The sequence below is a fragment of the Trematomus bernacchii genome, unplaced genomic scaffold (genome assembly GCF_902827165.1).
Source record: "Trematomus bernacchii unplaced genomic scaffold, fTreBer1.1, whole genome shotgun sequence".
NCBI classification, from domain to species: domain Eukaryota; kingdom Metazoa; phylum Chordata; class Actinopteri; order Perciformes; family Nototheniidae; genus Trematomus; species Trematomus bernacchii.
Genome location: NW_022988176.1, coordinates 1,092,397 through 1,114,156, shown reverse-complemented (window position 1 = coordinate 1,114,156; position 21,760 = coordinate 1,092,397). Strand labels below are relative to the sequence as shown.

Sequence of the window (21,760 nt, the reverse complement as noted above, 5' to 3'; positions counted from 1 at the left end):
TATCAACCTTTAGGGATGCACAGGCAGCCTTAATGTGGAACATAACTGTCCAGTGGCGGACATAACTCAGACCCACTTACATCACTCCCTCTAAAACAAATGTGACATATTGATGTCCTCCTGTAATTCTGATGTGATTTGAGGGCATTCTTGTGCTCATTCCCCTCTCCCTCCGAGGCTGTGGATGAGGAGATCGGCAGCAGAGTTATGGAGGCGTAAGTGATTCTGGTGGCGTTTATACAGTTTGTCACAGTAAATCTTATGATAGTATGGAATACATTACGCACACTAACTCACACTGGTTTTATGTCAAATTAGCAGATGGTGATGCTGTTGAGCTGATGTTGTGTGTGTGTGTGTGTGTGTGTGTGTGTGTGTGTGTGTGTGTGTGTGTGTGTGTGTGTGTGTGTGTGTGTGTGTGTGTGTGTGTGTGTGTGTGTTCCTCTGTTTGACGGGCAGGAGGTTAGTGAAACCGCAGGGCTGTTTATCAAACTCATAGGAAGTGGGTGTTGTTGAGCGAGGACGTGCCGCACCACCACATCCTGCTGCTGGAGGCAGCTTCAGATGGGACAGTGTTCACATGATGTACAGTAAACAACAAATATAGGACAGGTGTTTTTGTGTGTGTGTGTGTGTGTGTGTGTGTGTGTGTGTGTGTGTGTGTGTGTGTGTGTGTGTGTGTGTGTGTGTGTGTGTGTGTGTGTGTGTGTGTGGTACTGTATGTGGCCACTTCATTCAACACTGCACACTGATTGTAAAGCACTGAATATTTGGCCGGTTGTCTTTGAAAGACAGAGAAGAAGAGGCTATTCAGGAGGTCCCTGAGGATTTTATATTGTTTTTACAGTTAATTTCCTCTTTGCATCACCCTGCCTAACACACGTTCTGTTAAACAAAGTCACAACTGATAATCCGATTTGTTTAAGCCACCATCCACATACTATGCATTTCACAATAAAAAGCAGAAAACAAGATCTATATATATATGTCTGAATGAAGTGACAAATCCTAAAGAAGCCATATCATGAAAACCTCACTTTTGTACTAGAGCACATACATTTTGGTATGTGTACCACCAACTCACAAACTGCAAAATAAGTACGTTTTTCGTTGGCCGCCAAGGTCAGAAAACATGGGATTCAATAAGCCAATCAGATTTGGCACATGCATGCTCATTAGAACATACTGAACATTTCCCCCATCTGGTTATTGCATTTAAAAAGGGAAACCGGAAGACTTTAGACTGCAGACGTACTGACCGTTGTTGTACACATACTTTAAAAAAACAGGCAACAATCTCTGTTGGAACTTGTCGGCAGGAAAGAAAAGTGTCAACAGTGCCAGCAGATACTCACCAAAGGCCAGACATTGTCAGCTTGGTGGGTCAGGGGTTTAAAACGTAACGTTTCAGACTAAGAGAGAGTACAGGTATTTATAGAGTATCGTAACATATTGTGTTTGTTGATATTGCATGTTAACATATTCTAGCAGGAACCCAAAATTGAAGTATGAACCTGATACAAAAGAGCATAATATGGCCCATTTAGGAGGAAAAACCACTGTCAAAATCTTGAACTTGCTTTGATCAAATTTTTATAAAAGATGTCCAACAATTTTGGCTATACATTAGACTTTCTCTTTCTGTTTTAGTTGGTCAATTTGCTCCATTTCACAATTTAGTCAATTCAAGCCTTTTGACCTTTAGTTATGAAATGCCATCTATTAGGTCATGACATCGGAAAGATAAGGTTTATACACAGAGAAAATGAAAGGAGAATGATTCAGCGTTTAGCAGTGCAGTATCAGACACCTGCTGTACGTTTTACTCATCAAGTCTCAGGGGAAGTGGTGGTGCTGTCACAGGGAGTTTTCCTCTTTGTTTCTGTTTTTGACTCTCACATAAAGGCACACACACACACACACACACACACACACACACACACACACACACACACACACACACACACACACATACACACACACACACACACGCACACACACACACACACACACACACACACACACACACACACACACACACACACACACACACACACACACACACACACACGCACACACACACACACACACACACACACACGCACACACACACACGACTGCAGCTGTATCTGACCACATGCACAGCTATAACACAACAGGATGTTGTAGGGTGGAAGTTTGAGGTGTGAATCTTAACACAAGCCCTGACAAACAATATCTGCTTCTGAGAACTAATTATTCATTATCCCTGTGTCTAATATAAAAAATAGCTTCCACTCTTAATCTGGTGCTTTTTTCTTATCTGAGTATGACATACAAATCTATTGAACCTAAATGTAGGCTGTCTCTATTCGGTGATTTACAGCAACCACTCACAGTCCCCAACATGAGTCACTTTACCCATTTCACGTTTATTCTTTCGATTGTCTGTAGTGACAAGAAAATAGGACAGCAGAAGGACAAACAGAAGGACAACCATTATCTTCTTTGCTTAGGTTTGTTTACAACCAACGCAGAGATTCATCAAATTGGTGCTGTCAGTCCTGGGCTGCATTGTTAGACGCCAAAACTGTCAGTTTGAATAAATATTAGGGCAGAATTTTCTTTCTTTTTTCACTATTGTCTTCTTCCAGCCTCTGAGGCATCAGCATTCACCGGGGCTTGTGGAGGACTTCAAGATGAACCCACTTGATAGCTCGGCTCATACAGAGACAACATTATGATAATGTCCCTATAAGTAGCAGGGGGATGGGCGCAGTGTCATCTCTGCACATAGACAGAGCCAGCAGGGAGTCGGCAGTCAACTACATTTAGGGCTGTCTTTGTTGTTGTCTTAGCTCCCATCTGCGTTGTTGTTTTGTTCTGGTCTGCATTTCCTCTCAGACGTAGTTTTCACTCTCATTAGAAGAATCTCTATCTCAGCTCCAAATGGAGAACAAAGTCTTCTGATAACTCTTTCTCTCCCTTTATTTGTGTGTGTGTCTAGCATTGTATATGCAAGTATGACTGCATGTGCAAATGGCAGGTGGCCACTGTAGCACTTTATAGAGACAGTACACTATGTGCTGCGGTTCTGGATCCCTCCTTATTCTTTGTTTATTTGTCTTATTTGATTGTCAACATTCAGGAATTACATTTGGAGATTATATGTAGAGGTTGAATGAATGTGTCCCAGGACGGATTCAAAACCATGGTGGTGGGCTCACAGATCGCTCGCCTGGTACAGACTGCTATGAAAATGATGGGGGTTAAAAACATCCACTTTTGATCCCACTCACATCCTCCACCCAGAGTTCCACCTCTTACCTGGTAGGAGATTCGGGGTTTCCAAGAGCAGGCTGCACTGCTACCAACACTCCTACCTATGTCCATTAAACTTCTCTACACTTAACTGTAATAGATGTAAATGTTGGCCATGAGGTTTGTGCAATACGTCACCATTGTCAGTAGTTTTCTCTTTGTGTTGTATGTGCAAGCTGGGGGTGGTGGCGAAGTCCATAGGGACTTGGCTTGGCAACTGGAAGGTCACCAGTTCAAGTCCCGGCAAGACCAAGTGCTACCGAGGTGTCCCTGAGCAAGGCACCGTTCCCTACACTGCTCCCCGGGCCCCGTTCATAATGGCAGCCCACTGCTCCTAACACTAGGATGGGTCAAATGCAGAGAAACCATTTCATTACATAGTGCCTGTACTGTGTAATGACAAGAAAAGTGCAAGAAAAAAAAAGCTGCGTATATGTAAAGTCGTGCGTTAATAAGTTAATGTCTTTTATTGTGCACTATGTAGTATGTATGTTTTTTTTTATCATCTGTTGAACTTCAGGATATAATCCAATACAAATGTCCTTGCAAGGACAATAAATGGTACCATATGGCAGTGCTTCTCAAACCTTTTTCAGTAATGTACCCCCTTTGAAACATTTTCTCAGCCAAGTACCCCCTGACCGACCCCGGACATTTTTGACAGAAAAAGCCTATATAAATAATTACAATATAGTGATGTTTGATTTATTAACTCCTTCATGCATGAATTACAACAAACTAAGGATATTTGTATTTTTTCCAAGGAGTTTTTCAATTGAAGTAATATATGTTTAACAAACCAATGAACAAAATGATATATTATGAAAAACTATAAATACAATACACAAATGTAACATGTTTATATGAGGACCCCCTTAGTGGTTCTCGGAATATTTTATATAAAATTGTGTTTTCTATTTAATTTATTGTACTTAGATTATTTTTGTAATCATGTATTATTATTAAAAAAAAAAAAAATTTAATTAACCTTTTTTTTATTTTTTTATCTCACGTACCCCCTGCAGTACCCCAACGTACCCCTAGGGGTCCGCGTACCCCCATTTGAGAATCACTGCCATATGGTATGGTATGGTATGGTATGGTATAGTACCTTAACGTGCTGTACCGTATCGCATTGTATCGTATCATATCGTATTCTGCCATACCGTACCGTACCGTACGGACAATAAAGAATATGGTGTGGTATACTATTGTATCGCACCTTACCGTACTATCGTATTGTACCATACTGTAGCTTATTGTATCATTTACAGGTACACTGAATGTGTGTGATACAACTTAGGGCAGAAGGCTTTATGAAGGTAAATGATGGAGAAGAGAAGGCCATTGTGGTTCATCAGAGTGTATCAGGAGCTGGAGATAGCAGCGGTAGTGTGTTATCCAAGAAGTAATTTGCTTCATTAACCCAGCCGGATCACTGAGGCCTCAGTAATCAACCCTGCCAAACGTCCCATTAACTTCTCACTCTATCAGCATGGCCCTTGCTCCTTCGGGGACACACACACACATACACAAATGCACTTTAGTTACACAAAATCTGCAGCACACAAGACCGTGCTATCTATCAGACCCACAATTGCTTGTTCCTTGCATGCTTTCGCTGTCTTACTCACGGTGAAGATCTTTCCTCCTGCACACACACACACACACACACACACACACACACACTTCCTCCCTCTCTGCTAACCCCATTACTTCTGTCAGTCCCAGGGGTCTCTCAGCACTGATGAACCCTCTGCTGCCCTGTGAGATTAGTGGACTCCCTGAGAAAAGCCCTTTATTGATTGAACGTGAGTCTCTGCTGCTCACAATGTCAGCTCAAGGTTAGCACGTTGACTCTCGCCCGCTCTCCTTCCCGGTGCAGTCAAGTGCTGTGCTTTGTTATGAATATCAGTGTGTTATTATTATTTAAGCTCTGCTGAATCCACTGCTAATATTATTCATAAAGACAGTTAACCAATTATTGACATTCACCTTCAGAGTATCTCTTCTCTTGCTCTTTCAGTCCTTCTCTCCAGTGGCCCCTCTTGCAACATTTGCCAAAGCATTTATTAATTGTTAAATCTTTTTTTCTTCCCTCTTCACATTCCTCATCTCAATCTCCTTTCTCCCCATCCATGAATCCACAGAGGAACTGTATCCACATGAAAGCTCCAGCGTTTGGTAAAGTGGTTTGAATGCGATTCACTTTTATGTATAGCAAATCAGGCATTTACTTTGCATCCCACTTAAGGGAGTGAAGATCTTCCAGACAAAAAGGCAGGGAGAGATGAGGGAATGGGGGCAGCGCTCAGTCTGTAATAGAGAGTTGGATAAGTGGCTGGATTCGGGAAGACAGATTGATCTTTTTGTGTTGAACTTGATGAACATGAATGATGCACCAGATTTCCTGTAGCGGTGAATAGAGATGAAAGGATTATCTGGATATTTAGATCATTCAGACAGGAACGTTGCCCTGCATTGCTGTCTCTTTCCTCCCCATCATAATTCAATATTTACAGTTTAAGCTGGAAACTGCTCCCTCTTGGCTGCCTGTATCTGGTATCCATGGCAACAGATTTTTGAGAACAGAGTGCCGTCTGTATGTCTCCGTGAGTGTGAGTGTGTGTGTGTGTGTGCGTGTGCGTGTGTGTGTGTGTGTGTGTGTGTGTGTGTGTGTGTGTGTGTGTGTGTGTGTGTGTCTGTGTGTAATGTTTACTGATACTCTGCAATTGATTGGTTGTTGGGGAGCAGCTGTTGACCCCTCACTCTCAGGGGTCTCTTTGTATTCTTGCACACATCCCAAATCAATATAGACACACATGACAACACACACACACACACACACACACACACACACACACACACACACACACACACACACACGTTTGTTATTCTATTTTTGTAAGGGCTTAAATGTATCTGAGAGTCAAATTCGATCTCTTAAATCCAAAAATGTAACATCGATATACAAATAAAACAAAATGTAAAAGAAGCCTAATCTTACTCGTCTTTTAAAATGAACTGTAAACCTTATTTACAAAACGATAATACTTTATTGTCAGATCGAGTCTGAAGTGTTTCTTGCATCACAGCAGCTCCTTTGCAACATCAACAAGGAGAAATATGTAAGACAAGATACAAGGGAACAGACATTTGACATAACATCACAATCACTGAAGAGAAACATGCTCAAGACCCTCTAACGTTAATTTGATCTGGGATTTAACTCTGCATTAAATTTGAGGATTGACAGGTGCAAAAAAAAGAATGCCTCAGTCTAACCTTACTACATTGCGGGACTCTGTATCTGCGATTTTATGATAACAATCCAATGTTCTATGTAGAGCTCAGCTAACCCTAAATCCAGTTTTAACTTAATTTCTTAAATAAACATCTTTCCTGAAATATGCTGCCATTCAGTTTTTCTCTCTTCCTGGTCAAGACATTTGTTCCTTAAGAATATAGAATTAAAATGCACACATACAGTAATACAATGCTGGCCCCATGCCCATAAGTGAAGGAATGAGCAATAAGTGTTGCTGTTGTTATGAGAACACTCCCAATGAAATAGACACTCTAAACACAATATATTCACACTTATATCAACATGCCCAAACATACATACACAACACAATTGTGAATTAAATGAATGTGTCACCGTTGGGAAAGTGAAAAGCAAAAACACCCAAATCAATGATGGCATTGCAGATTGTTTGTATTCCACAGCTTTGAAACTGTGCTGAGTGTTTACGTGCTACTGAGCACACAATCACAAATACCACCCCGCCTAATGAAATACCTCCTAGTGTGTGCCATACACGTGGACACACACACACACACACACACACACACACACACACACACACACACACACACACACACACACACACACACACACACACACACACACACACACACACACACACACGCCTGAGACGAGTAACAGCTAATAACTGTGGGGCACCAATGGAGAAAGGTCATCTGACATAATTTGCATTGCTTGTTAATGTTAAAGGATGTTTTCCATACAACGAAGGTCAAGGTTTGCATAGAGACACTAAATAAACACAACTTCAGACAATGATGAATTAATGGAACAACTGTGGCCTGTTCAAGGTTGGTTGATGTGTTTTTTCCACCCTGCTGTAATTTGACATATAAAGGGGAAAGCCCCAGCAGACACTCAACATACACACACCCTTTAATCTACCTTTATCATCCACACAACCCCACTCACACACCCACTGTTTCTTTCCTCTGAAGCACTAGTGTGTTGTGGCAACTGATGTTTCACTGAACACACATGTTAAATCAGACTTAATTATACTCCACCTGTCAAATAACATCTCACAGGTCACGCCCAGTAGTTGTGGTTTATGGGCAAACCATGTTTCTATTAAGACAAGGGTGATAAACTTTATTTTTAGGTTAGCCCAAGGGTTTGTAAAATGTTTCATGTCAAAACTCCCCCAAGGATGTGTGAACAACATCTGATAAGATGAAGTACTTAGTAATGATTTGCATGGCTGTCTGTTGTAGACTATGGAAACACTGATCTTGTTCTTTTTCAGTATACTTTAAAATCCATTCATATTGAATTGAAGACAAGATACTGTCAGTGTTTCAAAACTATTTACAAGATAAATGTGTTATATGAAAGGCCTATTTGAGATCATTAGATTAACCAGTTGAGTCCCGAGCCTGTTCTTCGGGCCTCAGGCTCGAAAAATGACATTCCCAGAACAAATGACTATATCTTCACTTCTAAAAGGGGTAAATTAATAATCTTTTTTCTCAAAGCAATGATAAACCTGTGAGTTGGATGTAGAAAAGTCAGAATCAATATAGTTTTTTTTGTATTTTAAAGTAAATTCAGATTGAACATAGTAAACATTTTTAAATTATAGTATCCGTCCAAAAAAAAAACATTACTTATAGTGAAAACCACCCTTGAATGATGGGATCGGAGACTAAAAGCTTTAGGAATCCAAACTATAACATATAATAAGTACCCTGTATCAAGATTGATGCAAAACAAGTGACATTTGACCTTTTTAGAGAGATTTAGAAAAATAAACCCCCTTCTGGGGTCATTTGGGTGCATTTTCCATATCTCTGGTCCCCCTCGGTCGATTTTGATGATTGACAACTCTTTTTAACCGTTAGAGCCAATAGAATCGAGGGGAAGTTCCTAAAATCCGTCTAAACATTACCCATTGATGAATTAGTGATGCATAGCCAGAATGCCCCGGAACCGGAAGCTGTCATACACTCTAGTAGCTATAGAGAGGCGAAGTCCCTCCCCTTCCGGTGGGACTCATGGGACCTTATTTCGGAAAAAGTTTGTATTGAAGTCAATGGAGAGAGAAAGATTATCTTTCGATCCCGTTTGAATTGTGCCACGAATTACACATATGATGTTTGTCAATCTTAAATAATAATTTCCATGTAAAAAAAGTCACAGTTTGTAGTAAAACTGTTGAAATATTATACTATGAAAAATACGCAACTAGAAAGACTCCAAATCCCAGAATCCCGGTCCCGCATGCTGGCTCTTACGGAACCGACTAACTCCCCTTTTGTGTATGTACAGCTCTCAACATGCCCAGACTTGTAGTGATTTTCACCTCTTTTAATACTTTTCGCCTCATTCTGAGGAAAGAAGTGAAATGTGCCAACGTGACGGCCGTCTTGGTGTGTGGTGCGAGACGGGAGATGTAGTTCATTGAGCGGTTTCACACAAAAAAAGTGTTACTTCACAGTTTTACGACACATTATTATTTTTTTGACTTGTAAAATTATCTTTTAAATTGACAAACATCATATGTGACCCGCTCTATCGAAATCAGTCGGAAGTCGCAACGGCTCATTTCAAAATAAACGTGGATTTGCGGAAAAAACTATTTTTTCGGGGTTCGGGTGTTTTGTTTGATTTTAAATAAACAAAGTCTTGGCTTTCAGAATATGAAACTTTTATTTCCAAAATCACACGATAAATACATTTTTGAAGCTTGTAAAGGGAAGATGACAGGCACCTCTCAATCGCAATCTGCTGTTCCGTAGCGCAGCTCCCCCTCCCTCCGGCTGCAATTATGAATGTAAGGCATATAGTAATCATAGATAACACGGCAGGGTCCGTTACAGTTTGTTTTCATCTGATTTCAATTAAACAAAGTCTTGGCTTTCAGAATATTAAACTTGTTTCCGCAAATTTAGATGATAAATACAACTATGAAGCTTGTAACGGCATATTTACAAGCGGAGAACGGAGTAACTTAACGTCACAGCAAGCATAACAACAGCCGGTGTTTCTCGTGAGTGTTTTCCCCGGGAAACAAACACAATATACACAAACGCAAAAATACACAAACACACAAACACACATACACTCACACACTCGCGAGCTTCCCCCAGACCAGTAATCCAAACGGAAATATTTTCCCTCCGGACTATTTTGACCATTTGCTAATAATCAATCAGATCGATGGATTCCAGAGAAGAGGAAACTTTGAAGGCCTTTTTCTCAAAATGATGACTCGGTGACAGTCATTATATAATGTGACATATTTTGCTTAATATTTGGAGTACAACAAAAATCTTGATATCATTAGAAAGCTAGGAATTTCCTCTTTCCAACAGTGTATACAACTCAAAATGTGTCTTCGGGTCAATGCGACTGATTTCGATAGAGCAGGTCACATATGTGTAATTCGTGGCACAATTCAAACGGGATCGAAAGATAATCTTTCTCTCTCCATTGACTTCAATGCATAACTTTTCCGAAATAAGGTCCCATGGAGCTCAACCGGAAGGGGAGGGGGCGAAGTCCCTCCCCTGCGTTTTGCCCCCGCCCGCGGGGCCGTGGGGTTTAACTGTTAATCTGTTTTAGGATGTTGCTCATGTATGTTAGGCATGCTATTCTACTGTGTGTCTCTTCATAAGCCATTGCATTTTGTGTAGGTTTTTTGCAAGTTGTTGTATTTTGTATTTGGTGCTGGTATCTAGGCCAGAACACTTTTGTAACAGAAAGTTGTATCTGATGTTAAGTGAGGCCCTTACAAAAAAAATTAAAACAGTTACAATTTAATAACATATTTCTGGATGTTACCTAGGATTTTACTGGAATATGGATGTTCAAATACAGTTATCTGACTATTATCTGATCAATGTTGAAGTAACATGGCTTAGAGACTGGCCTTAACCAGACTGAGCAGATATTATTTAAACTGTCCTATAGTCAAAGAATAAAGTAATTTCTGTAAGGCAAATTAATATTTCGTTTTTGTTGTTTCATACAACCTTTGGACAAATATTTCATATAGTTGCACTTACTTAGATAAAGCCAATTAATGTTAAAATAAAGATTTCAGAGTCATATTTAAACATTTAGGCATGCATCTGAACCTGTTGAAATAGGTGCAAACCATGTGTCCATACAACAGTGACAGTCAGAACAGCAGATCTTCAGCAGCGTTCACCCTGTGCACTACAGTCCCACAGGAAAAGGCCATGGGAATCAGGGGAAGGTTGTAGAGGGAATTGGGAAACGCGCGTGTGCTGCCAGGTGGAGGCGGTGTCGCTCCTCCTCTCCCCTGCTCTGCTCTGCTCGGTCAGAGAGCTTTCAGTCTGCTGGGTGAGATCATTACCAGACACCAGGCTCCGGGACCTGACATTCGCCGATCGGAAAAGCAGAGAGAGGGAGAGACAGAAAACCCTGATCCGATGCAACCGGCGAGGGAAAGCGAGTTCAACTACCGCCTCGGCGCCTCAGTCTCCGGTACTAGCGGCTGATTACGCGGTCTTGTGGCTGACATTTTCCCGCTGGATTTGGGCTTGTAGTCGGATGCGGGCTTGTTTTGACTGCAGTAATAGTCCTGCTCGCCCCCCTCCTCCCCTACCGACCGAGTAGCGGATTTGCGAGGGATCTCTGTGCAGCTCCCCGAGTGACCGGCGATCCTGCACGGCCCGGAGCGTGTCTCTGCACCGCTGCCCAACACACGCGTCTATCCGCCACAGAAAGATCTTATTTCTGTCAGGAATTGGACATAAGCGCCAAGTTTCCGATTGGATTTCCCCCCCTCCTGTGCGGCTACCTTGCTCCTGTCATCAGATCGGCTGCAAATCCTATTTTCTCTTTTTTTTCTCTTTTCCAAAGCACCGTTGACGCCATTTTCCTCGGGGTTTTCTGTCAAAAAACATATATTCTGGCACCGTTTGACAGCTCCCCGGGAGGCTGTCATCCCATCCGTCGCTTGTGTAAAATGTGTCTAAATGGATTGTAAATGATCTTGATAAAATATTTACACGATAGAGTCGAGTGTGTGACAACATTATAAATGGGTAAGTAGTCCCCGGCTGACTGGCACATTCCACACCTGAATACACCTTTCCTATAAATGTGTTAATGTTTGTATGAATGTAAGTAATCTGATGTGTGTGCTCCTCTATATACCTGCCGTTTACATGCTACTTAAACCTATGTAGTTGTAATGTTAAGTGTCTTTGCCATTTTTATTCTTTAATTGACATTGCATTTCTTGCAGTCACATGCCAACAAATTCCGACTAAACACATGCACGCGTGCACTCACGCATGTAGACACAGACCACCCCAAACCATGCTGTACCACTCAGTCTCCATCATTATTACTGTGAAATACCTTTGTAATTAGGTGACAGTGAGATAACACAGCTAATTAGGTCAATGTGGTGAAGTGTCCACTACAGGCTGATGAAGGAGCAGCTCAAACACTGCTGTTCACACTCTTAGTTCACATGTTGTTCTACTGAGGTAGACCCTCTGCATCTTCACTGACATTGATGATCCATCACATAGCATCACAGTCTTTGACATGCAGCATGCTCCTCCAGTCTTTGCTATGTACCATTTAACTGTTTCTTATGGAATTTCTGAAATATTTGCGGTGTGGATGTTGTTTTTTTAGCTTGTCGGGTTGTAGAAGCTGGAGACAAATGTCACATGATTGATGTCAAGTGCTGTGGAAGTAGCAAACTGAAGCACACTCATTCCTCACCTTGTGTTTGTCCTGGTTTGTTTTTCATTAGTAGCACTAAATCCAGCTTGAGATGCCATCACACAAACAACATTGCATTTCGATTGCTTGGTTGAAGCCAGCGCTACTCTTTTCTGGTTACATTTAATCAAGAGCTGATCACTTTCTCGTAGGGGTCAGAAATGGCATGGCCAAAAGTGATGGCAATGCTTTGGCTTTGTGGAGACAGGTGAGGGGTGAAAGGGAATGACAGTCCACTACTGTTATCAGCAGCTCCCAGAAACCTCAGTCTCAACCACGGCAGCAGAAGATAAATAGACCAGCTCTGGATAAGTCAGGTTAAGTGTGGAAAAATGGTCATGTCTCTAGGATATATATGGGAGTGAAGGTGTGGAAAGGAGCAGTGGATGAAGGAGTAGTACAAGGGCATGAGAGGAGAGGCAATTGTAAGAGAAGTGCGTGACTAGATGGAGAGAAATGGGGTTGAGGGATGGATAATAGAGGTGATTCAGACTTGGAGGGAACCATCGATCTTGTCTTGTTAACAGGTTTGCCGTAGGTGAAACTCTGGCTGCGTTCTTGTGGTTTAAAAGTATGAAGCATTATCAGGTAATGAGATGCCCGTGCCACCTTTAAATTAAAGCATGAGAAATCGATTAGGTGTATCCCCCTTCTGAGCTGGATACCTCTGGTCGGAGTAGGATCACAGAGAGAGGGTGGAGGGAATGTGAACGGGATCCAAGGACAAATCTAACTGTTGGCAGGCTCTCTTTACAGAATATCAGCACTGGAGCACCTTTTGGCAGAGCTCACAGAAAAAGGGAGGGAGGGAGAGGTAGGAGGTGGAGGGTAAAGGAAAGAGGTAGCACGGAGGAGAGGGGAGAGAACAGAGGTTTGGGGAGGGGGTGAGGGGAAGGAGGAAGACAGTTGGGGAGAAGGGGAGGTGTTTTGCTGACAGCCATTTTGTGGCTTCTGCTGCAGTTAAAATGGTTTAACATTCATCTGCTTCTGCGGGGTAGTTAGGTGAGGATGGTTTTAGTGCTACCTGGCATATGGCTCATCCAGAGAAGTCTGCATGTGGGACCGCAAGGCCATCATTTTCTATTATAGCTGTCCTGCACATGGTACTTTATGATTGTCCTTCTCGCTGCCCTACAGCTGAACACGTGTCATCCTCGCTGAGCTGTGGAGAGAACGCTTTATTCTGCATTTCAAATCCAAATAGAAGTATGTAATGTTCACTTAAAAAACAGAGTATGCTCTTTGATGTGGACAGGTAAAAACATGTCATTCCAGCACCTCTCTGTGCTCTGAGGCAGAGGACTAATAGACCTCCAGTTTGAAAATTCATGCTTGTGCCCACTGGATTTGTAAGTATTGGAAGGCCGGGGCCATTCCTTTTGATTTCTCTCCAACCAAGGATTGGATCCTTCTAGAAACATTGGTTTATGTGATTGCCCCTTCACTAGAGGGCTGAAATAAAAAGAGAAAAAGGAGATAAATGGAAAATGAAAATGGCAGACAGACAATGTTCATCATCCCTCTGAGATACTCATCTACAGCCAAGGGATGGCCAAGCCTGTACTACACTCTCACATCAAAGAGAAAGAGAAAAAAGGGCTCTTCACCTTGTGCAATCACACAGGCGTTTGGTGTGCTTGTGGATGTGTAAATGTGTGAGCATGTTTGTGTGTGAGCATCTGTGTGCATGTGTGTACGAGCTATTTGTGAGTCTACCTCAGGCACTGGGCTGCTGGGTATGCAGCCTTAAAAGGTTGTGTTTCTGCTGCCATCTCTCTCACTCTCCCTCTCTGTGTTTCTCACTCAGACTCTGTCTACCTCTGTTATGTCTGTCTGTCTGTATCATTCCCTCTCTGTTCTGTCCGTCTGTATTCCATTATGGACGCTTTATCGTAATTGTTTTCAAAGGACACAGCAAAATGTTGGAGGAGTGTCTCGTTCAAAGCCTCTTACATCCAGCACAGCCAATGACCTTATGCTATTTGAGAGGGAAGCTGGTTAGCGCTGTTAGTTTTGAGAACATAATAAAGCTATTTATGCAGTGAGTCTGGCCTCTCACAATCACCCTGCTGTCTCAGGCTAGTCGAGGTGTGTATGCGTGTGTGTCAGTGTGTTTGTGTGTGTAGGAGAGAGAGAGAAGGAGAAGAGACAGTGAGGCTCAGGCTAGGCAAGGGAGGCCCGAGGAGGGGTCAGACTTACTTAAACTCTCAGCCCGTCTGCCAGTAACTGAGCACTAACACAGCTTTGGGCAGCGAGCTGTGAGGGAGGAGGAATAGTCATGACCCAGCTAAGTGGTTTACACATTAATAGCCCAGAATGAAGATTGTACTAATGTATGACACCACTTTGTTGTCATACTGGGCCATAGATGTGAGGGGAGTCTTAAGAGCAGCACCCTGAGTGGATCGTTTTTGTTTGCATGTGTGTGTGACCATTTGTATGTGTGATGTTGGCAGCTGCCTCTTTTTCCTGTCATTGTCCAAAGTCACATGACAGACAGGGTGGCTTTCACACATGCCATGAGGGCGAGTCACCAAGCTGACATTAGGGACTGGGAAGTTCCTGGAGGACCAAACATGGTCATGTGGGCGCTGTACGATCAGGTTGGGACTAAGCCTGGACTCATCCCTGTAAAACTTTGAATACTCAAAGGTTACAGAGGGACCACAGTGGTGGTTTTGCATGTGTTAGCCCATTAAATGCAAATCATTTTTACTGTACATAACTGCTCACCATTTTCCTAAACATACCATGCTTTCTTGACAGATTTTCGAACTTCCAGACAGCTCGTGGTTTCCATTGGTTTTTAATGGGGTATGAAAATCATCTTGCAGACTTTCCTGAGCAATCCATCAAACTGAACATTTAGCTTCCTAATATGTGTGTCGGTGTTACTGATTGATGTAACCCTTGTTGACCATTGGTTATAGATGAGCAAGATCTGTTTTGAAGACTTCAATTTGATGGGATAGTTAAAGTAAGGGGGCTCTGACTGTGATTATGTACTGTCAAAAAGCATTGCACTTAAAATAAAAACATCAACTACAGTGTAGAAATAATTACAGTGTTTTTATAGTTGCTTGCATTAGATAGGTTGTTTTTTCCAAAAGAAAACATGGAAGCATTTTCAGAACAGTCGCTCCTCAGAAATATATTACTTTGTGAAATGAATATAACATTAAAATAAAACCGACTAAAGACTCTTCTTTTCATATTGCACTTAATAAATGAAAATCCAATACTCAGGGCTGAACGATTAATCGATTTGAAATCGAAATCGCGATTTGAAATGATGCAATTAAAAAAATCGCAAAGCCTGCGATTTTTTTAACATTTATTTTTGTTTTCTTCGTGTGTGTCAGTCATCCACACCAATCAGAAGTGCTGTGCTCCACATGTACCAGCCATTGTTAACCAATCAGAAGTGGCCCATGATAGAAGGTGATAGACAGATTGATCCAATCACCTGCCAAGTATTTTTGAAAGTGCCTGCCCTTTTCCAAATGGCTTCCAATGGAGCTTTCCTATCCGAGTCAGGTTAGTAATGCTCGATCACATGTTTTACATCTATTACAGGGTGAATCTTAAACTGAAGCTTGACTTTAAAGCAACCCAACGTAAGTTTCATGTAAGTTTAGTTCTTTCACTCGTAGCTCGGGCTGCGGGGGTGCTAGAGAAGGGAGCACATTGATACGACCTTCCTAGCCGGAGATATGGCCGCATTTTACAATAAACTTCCGTTGGGTCGCTTAAAAACAAAATCTCGAATCGCAATCGCAATATCTGTCAGAAAAATCGCAATTAGATTATTTCCCCAAATCGTGCAGCCCTATATTGGAAAGCAATCTGAAAAGTAATTTGCTTTGGCAAATGACCGGCACAATATAAAGTTGGCTGTGTATTATAGGCAATTTAGAGTTCATAAGCATTAACATCCAAAACCACTGTAATGGTCCTCTAGGTCTTTGCCATACTTAACCACCACGGGTCCACCAGAACATGCATCCATAACCCATATGAGTCAGTTTTGAGACTGGTTTCACATTGGCAAACTTAAGGGCTAAAGAGAGAAAACTAACATTTTCATTTAATCTAGCAAAAGCAAAATAAAAATGATCGACTATTGACTTTGACCTCAGGGGTTGGAAACATTCACGCAGTATTACACTGAAATACCTTTGTGGATTAAGATTATTCGATCACACTGTAAGCAGGAAGCGGCACAGTAGTACAGTGTTAGGCACTTTCGCCATCTGATGCATTGGTTCTCTCTGGGTGCTCTGGTTTCCTCCCACATGCCGCTTAGGTTAATTGGCGACTCTAAATTGCCCATGTGTGCCCTGTGATTGTCTGGCGACCTGTCCTGTAGCCCACCTCTTGCCCAATGTCAGCTGGGACCCACTAAAAGGATAAGCGGGTATAGCTGGATTGATGGACTGTGAGCATGTGCTGTAAGGCCTGTTGGGTATTATGATGGGGATCAGCTGTTAGTACAGTAGCGTGGGCTGGTACAGGAGTGCACACAGAGAAAACACACACATTCAGAATGTCAGAGAGTGTATTAGCACAATGCTGGAGGTGGGTTATTCTCAGTATATGCTGTAAGTCTTTTTTGCTCTCGGGTCATTGTAAGTCTGCAGTAAACAGTAAGCTTTTACTTCAATCATGTCCGCAGGTGGTGGTCTAGTCTGGGTTCACATCAGTGTAAATGGTGTCAGTTTAAGCTCAGTGTGTGAGACAGCATTCCCCACTTCCAGCTCAGTCATGCCTCATGTCATATTGACTGATGGGATTCCCTGGAGCTGTAGTGAGAGAAGTGTAGTTCAGTGTTTGTTTTGGTTGCTTTCTGTTTATACGCTTGCGTGTAAGTGCATATGTGTGTTGATGTAAGTATGTAATATATATCTTCGCCCAGCATGTGCAATGATCCAAAAAGGAAAACCTGAATCCTGTGAGAAATGGCTACCACAACGTTTTCTCTGGAAATAAACAGCAGCAGCGGTGAATAAGTGCACACTATCATTTCTTATGTGTACCAATGTGCATGGAGTGTATGGAGGGTTTCATGCATGTGTGTATCAATGCCATTGCATGCGGGTGTAAAACAGCTCAGACGCTGGTTTTTCCAGACCAGCTCGTAAACCACATCTGGGGAAAGAATTTAGATTCCTTCCCTCCGTCTTTCTCTGCTGCCTTCACTTCTCCCCATGTGTGATTTCCCCCCTCCTTCCCTGCTCTGGTGAAAACGAGAAGAAAAAAAAAAACAGAAGTCAGCTTCTTTCATTTTTTCTGTCTTGTGTCCTCAGGCTAACTTCACCCTGGTTTTAGAGCAGAGAAGAGGAATGTCTTATTTTGCACTGATCACTCTAGTTTCTGCACGGCTCTCAGATCTGTCGTGGTGGGGGATAGGATGAAAGGGAGGGAGAGAAGATTAGCAAAGAGTGAGTAAAGAAGAGAGTAGGGAGAGAGGAAGGCAAGTGTTGGTGGGTGTCAAAAGTGAGCGTGTTTATGCAAGGTACAAAATGCAAATGAGAGTGCTGCAGCATGCCCCCACAGTGATGAGCCTGTGAGTTAGTCTTCATACAAGACAGGCAACTAATGATGCTGATGACAGCAGACAGGCCTGTGCTGAGAGTTAACACTGGAATGAAAGCAATGCTGATAACAGGACTCTGCTTTAATTCTTTCCCTAATCATATCCTTCACCTGCTCTCTCCGCAGACTGTCCCTGGCTTTGCCGTGTTCCTGTGGGACACCCAACCCAACCCCAGTAGCTGATTGACAACAACTCACCAGCCCGACAGACTACTGTTCTTATCTTCCTATTGGCTGGCTGCCACAGCTTCCCCCATCCTGACCTGGCTCTGGCGGGAGCGTGGATGGAGCCAAGGGATCTGGTTGGCTCGGCCCGACCCAAAGAGGCGGAGTTACAGGGAGGCAGGGTGGGGCCCAATGAAGCGGCTCGGGAAGGAGCAGGGGGCATCGGTTTGGCGCGTGGTGATGATGTGATTAATGGTGCCATCAGCGAAGGGGAGGGGCTAGAGGAGCAGGTGGAGGCGCTTCTGGAGGAGCAGGAGTTCTCCATCAAGGAAGCAAGTTTCCAGGAAGGAAGTCTAAAGCTGAAGATTCAGACCACAAAGCGCACCAAGAAGCCCCCCAAGAACCTTGAGAACTACATTTGCCCACCGGAGATCAGGATGACCATCAGACCTCCGGTTGGAGAGGGCAAAGGGGGGCGGCAGGGACGGACAGGAAGCGGGGCAGGGCGGGGCCAGAAAGACGACGAGCGAGGACCGCCCAGAAAAAGGGTAAGTCTATATCCCTGGAATCGCTGCCTTGTTTCTGATCTAAGTGGGTGTGTTGTACTGAGTCTTTTTATCTCAACATCTTCAAACTGACCGCTTTCCCACTCGTACACTCCACCTCTTTCTGTACCTCTCTCCCTCAGTAGCTCGTTTCCCTGCTTGGTTACACAGGGTCAAAGTTTGCTGCGTAATTGAAACCAGTCATGGCTAGCAGAGATCACAGTGACACACACACGAGCACACGACACACACACTCCCACTCACATAGGAGCTGAGAATAGAGCTGACATAAGCAGGTGACAGCTGGTGTCTGCTCTCTCCATTTGTGGTCATATACACCGAGACCTTTCCTGTCTCCTCTTCTCTCCTCTTCCCTCCTCTGCTTTAATGAAATCAGCTCTTGTGGGTCACGCCCCTTCATCCCCCTCCTCCATCACACCCTTTACACACTGCACTGGTGTTTCTGTGTGTGTGACACTGTGTACGTACAGGTCCTTTGGGGAATCTAGTGTTTGTAGTGTGTGTTGACCTACACAGTGTTGTGTGTGTCCAAACCTGACAGCCATCTCCATGTCACTGAGCCCGACAGGCACAGCAGGAGCGAAGGCGTCATGTTGTCAACATGATGCAGGGCTGCGTTTTGTTCCGTTGTGCTTCAGTCTTGTGGTTTTAGATCAATAAGAGGCTCACAAGGTAACTGCATTGTCAGGTATATCTCTACTGTCAGTGTTAAAGAGGGGTCTGATGCAACCCCAAAACATTTACCAGTCAGCCCCATTAGAGATCTTTCAATGAGGGAAATGTGGACATGTCTAATGGCTCATATAAAAACACCCCTCTTACACGGCAAATTGTCTCAAAGATATCAGGGCTTCAAAATCTGTCAATCAAAGGACATACATCAGTCAGCCAATTAGAGGCTTCATGCTGATAATCCTCTCAATTAGACTACCTGTAGTGTCATAAAACCAGCTGATACATTTGTACACATCTTTCGCTATATTACTGCTTCCAAAAAGGAGCTGAAAGATACATCTTCATCTGTCACAAGATAATTAACAAGAGAGACATAAAAAAGCATTCTCCCTTAATTATGTATTCTTATGAATATATATGAGTTGGTAGTTTTGGTTATCCAGGATTCTAACAGATTTTCAAATAAAGCATGCTTTTGATTAAACCGGTATAAACCAGTAGACATTTGCAATTGGTGGCAAGGGGCTCGGATACATTTTCTTTCATAAGCCTTACAGGTAATAACGGCTGCTATACATGTATGAATGTTGTGTTTCTCAAACAAGAGGGGATTTGTTTGAAATCACCAACCCGATCTGACACCTCAAAGTTTGAGTGGTGAATCATTTTTGAAATTCAAACAAATTGGAAAGAAAGCATGTGGGTGTCGCTTTGTCATTTAGCGGCAGATTTCAACGTCATCCAAAGCCACAATGTCAGCTAGTTGTCTGTTGGATGTGTGTTTTATCATCAAAGAAAAATGGCTATGAGTATGTCTGACCTGCTGTGGAGTTTCTGTAAATAGAGTATGAAAAGCCTTGTTTACCACGATCATGTTCAGAGGCAGAACATTGCTCTCTGATATTTAGGCAGCCATTACTAATCCGGCACCATTGGTCCCCATTTGGAAACCCTCTGCTACAGTATGATTGACAGAGGTTGTCATAGTGACAGGGATAGCAAGCTGGTTCCTATTGAGATTTGGTGGGGGGGGGGGGGTGGTAGTGAAGGATGTGTTGGTGTTGATTCAGATCAGTTTCAACCCTTCATACCCTACACTCTGTCCCTCAATCACACACCCCCATCCCCCTTCCCTCTACCCCCTGCTCCCCCCCGACATCCTTTTCCCTCCATCCACCCATCACCTGCCACCCCAAGGGTGTAATACAGGCAGGCTCAGTGGAGAGGAACGGGTTAAAGAGAGAGGCTGGGCTGCTTTCTGTTTCTCTGTGTGTGTGTGTGTGTGTGTGTGTGTGTGTGTGTGTGTGTGTGTGGTGTGTGTGGTGTGTGTGTGTGTGTGTGTGTGTGTGTGTGTGTGTGTGTGTGTGTGTGTGTGTGTGTGTGTGTGTGTGTGTGTGTGTGTGTGTGTGTGTGTGTGTGTGTGTGTGTGTGTGTGTGTGTGTGTGTGTGTGTGTGTGTGTGTGTGTGTGTGTGATGTGTGTGTGTGTGTGTGTGTGTGTGTGTGTGTGTGTGTGTGTGTGTGTGTGTGTGTGTGTGTGTGTGTGTGTGTGTGTGTGTGTGTGTGTGTGTGTGTGTGTGTGTGTGTGTGTGTGTGTGTGTGTTGGGCGGTTCCCTACTCTCTTTGTGGTGTGTGTGTGTGAGGCTGTGTGTCAGGAGGGGAGGGGAGGCGAGAGGGGGGAGCAGATGGACAGCCTCTCTGCTCTCTGCTGTATTGTGTCCACTTCTTCTCTTTCCCTCTTTCTCTTTTATCTGTCCCTCTTTCTTCACTTTCCCCTCAGTCTTTGCTTCCCTCATGTCTTCCTCTTTTCTCTCCCTCTTCTTCCCTCTTTCACCCTCTGTTGTCTTGTAGCAGATGGCAGCGTGGGGCAGCAGCAGCGGCAGCAGCAGAGCAGAAGCCAGAGTGTGAGCAGGAGATGGAGAGAGGAGAAGGGGGTTGTGGAGAGAGGAGGGGGAGAAAGGAGGTGGGGGTCAGGCATATGGAGAGCCTGGTTAAGGGGCCCCCTCAGAGGGAGTGTGTGTGTGTGTGCGTGTGGTAGTGTGGTGAATAGAAAAGGAGGAGAGGTAGGATACAATAGATGCCCATTAGGAGGGAGATTTGACTCTAATGGACATAGAAGGGGGGGAGAGGGACAGACACATAAGTAGGTAAACATGTAAAATGGTGCAAATAAAGACTTTCTATCCAGTCTCTCTCTTGTAGAATCTGCTGTCAAAACGTCTCTCCTCCTCTCTCCGTTAAACTTTCTGTTACTCACCCAGCATGCAGAAACTTGACGAAACACTTAATGCAAATAGGAGTTACTGAATTCAAATTTGCAACTGACTTATTCAACAGCAGATACAAGGCATAAATGGTCCGTGTAAGAATAATTGTAGATTATAAAACAAATTAAATTATTTACTAAGTAGCGCACTTGACCTA

The 21,760-nt window shown here is 43.2% G+C and overlaps 1 protein-coding gene across 1 annotated transcript in view; it reads left to right on the top strand.

Moving 5' to 3' along the window:
• Window positions 1-10,924: 10,924 nt before the first annotated feature.
• Window positions 10,925-21,760, top strand: part of setbp1 (SET binding protein 1) — a 35,826-nt gene continuing 24,990 nt past the window's right edge. Inside the window, exons 1-2 of the mRNA XM_034122308.1 lie at window positions 10,925-11,643; window positions 18,059-18,645. Of these exons, the coding sequence (XP_033978199.1) occupies window positions 18,217-18,645 (429 nt within the window). The 5' untranslated portion in view covers window positions 10,925-11,643; window positions 18,059-18,216. The remainder of the gene's footprint in view (window positions 11,644-18,058; window positions 18,646-21,760) is intronic.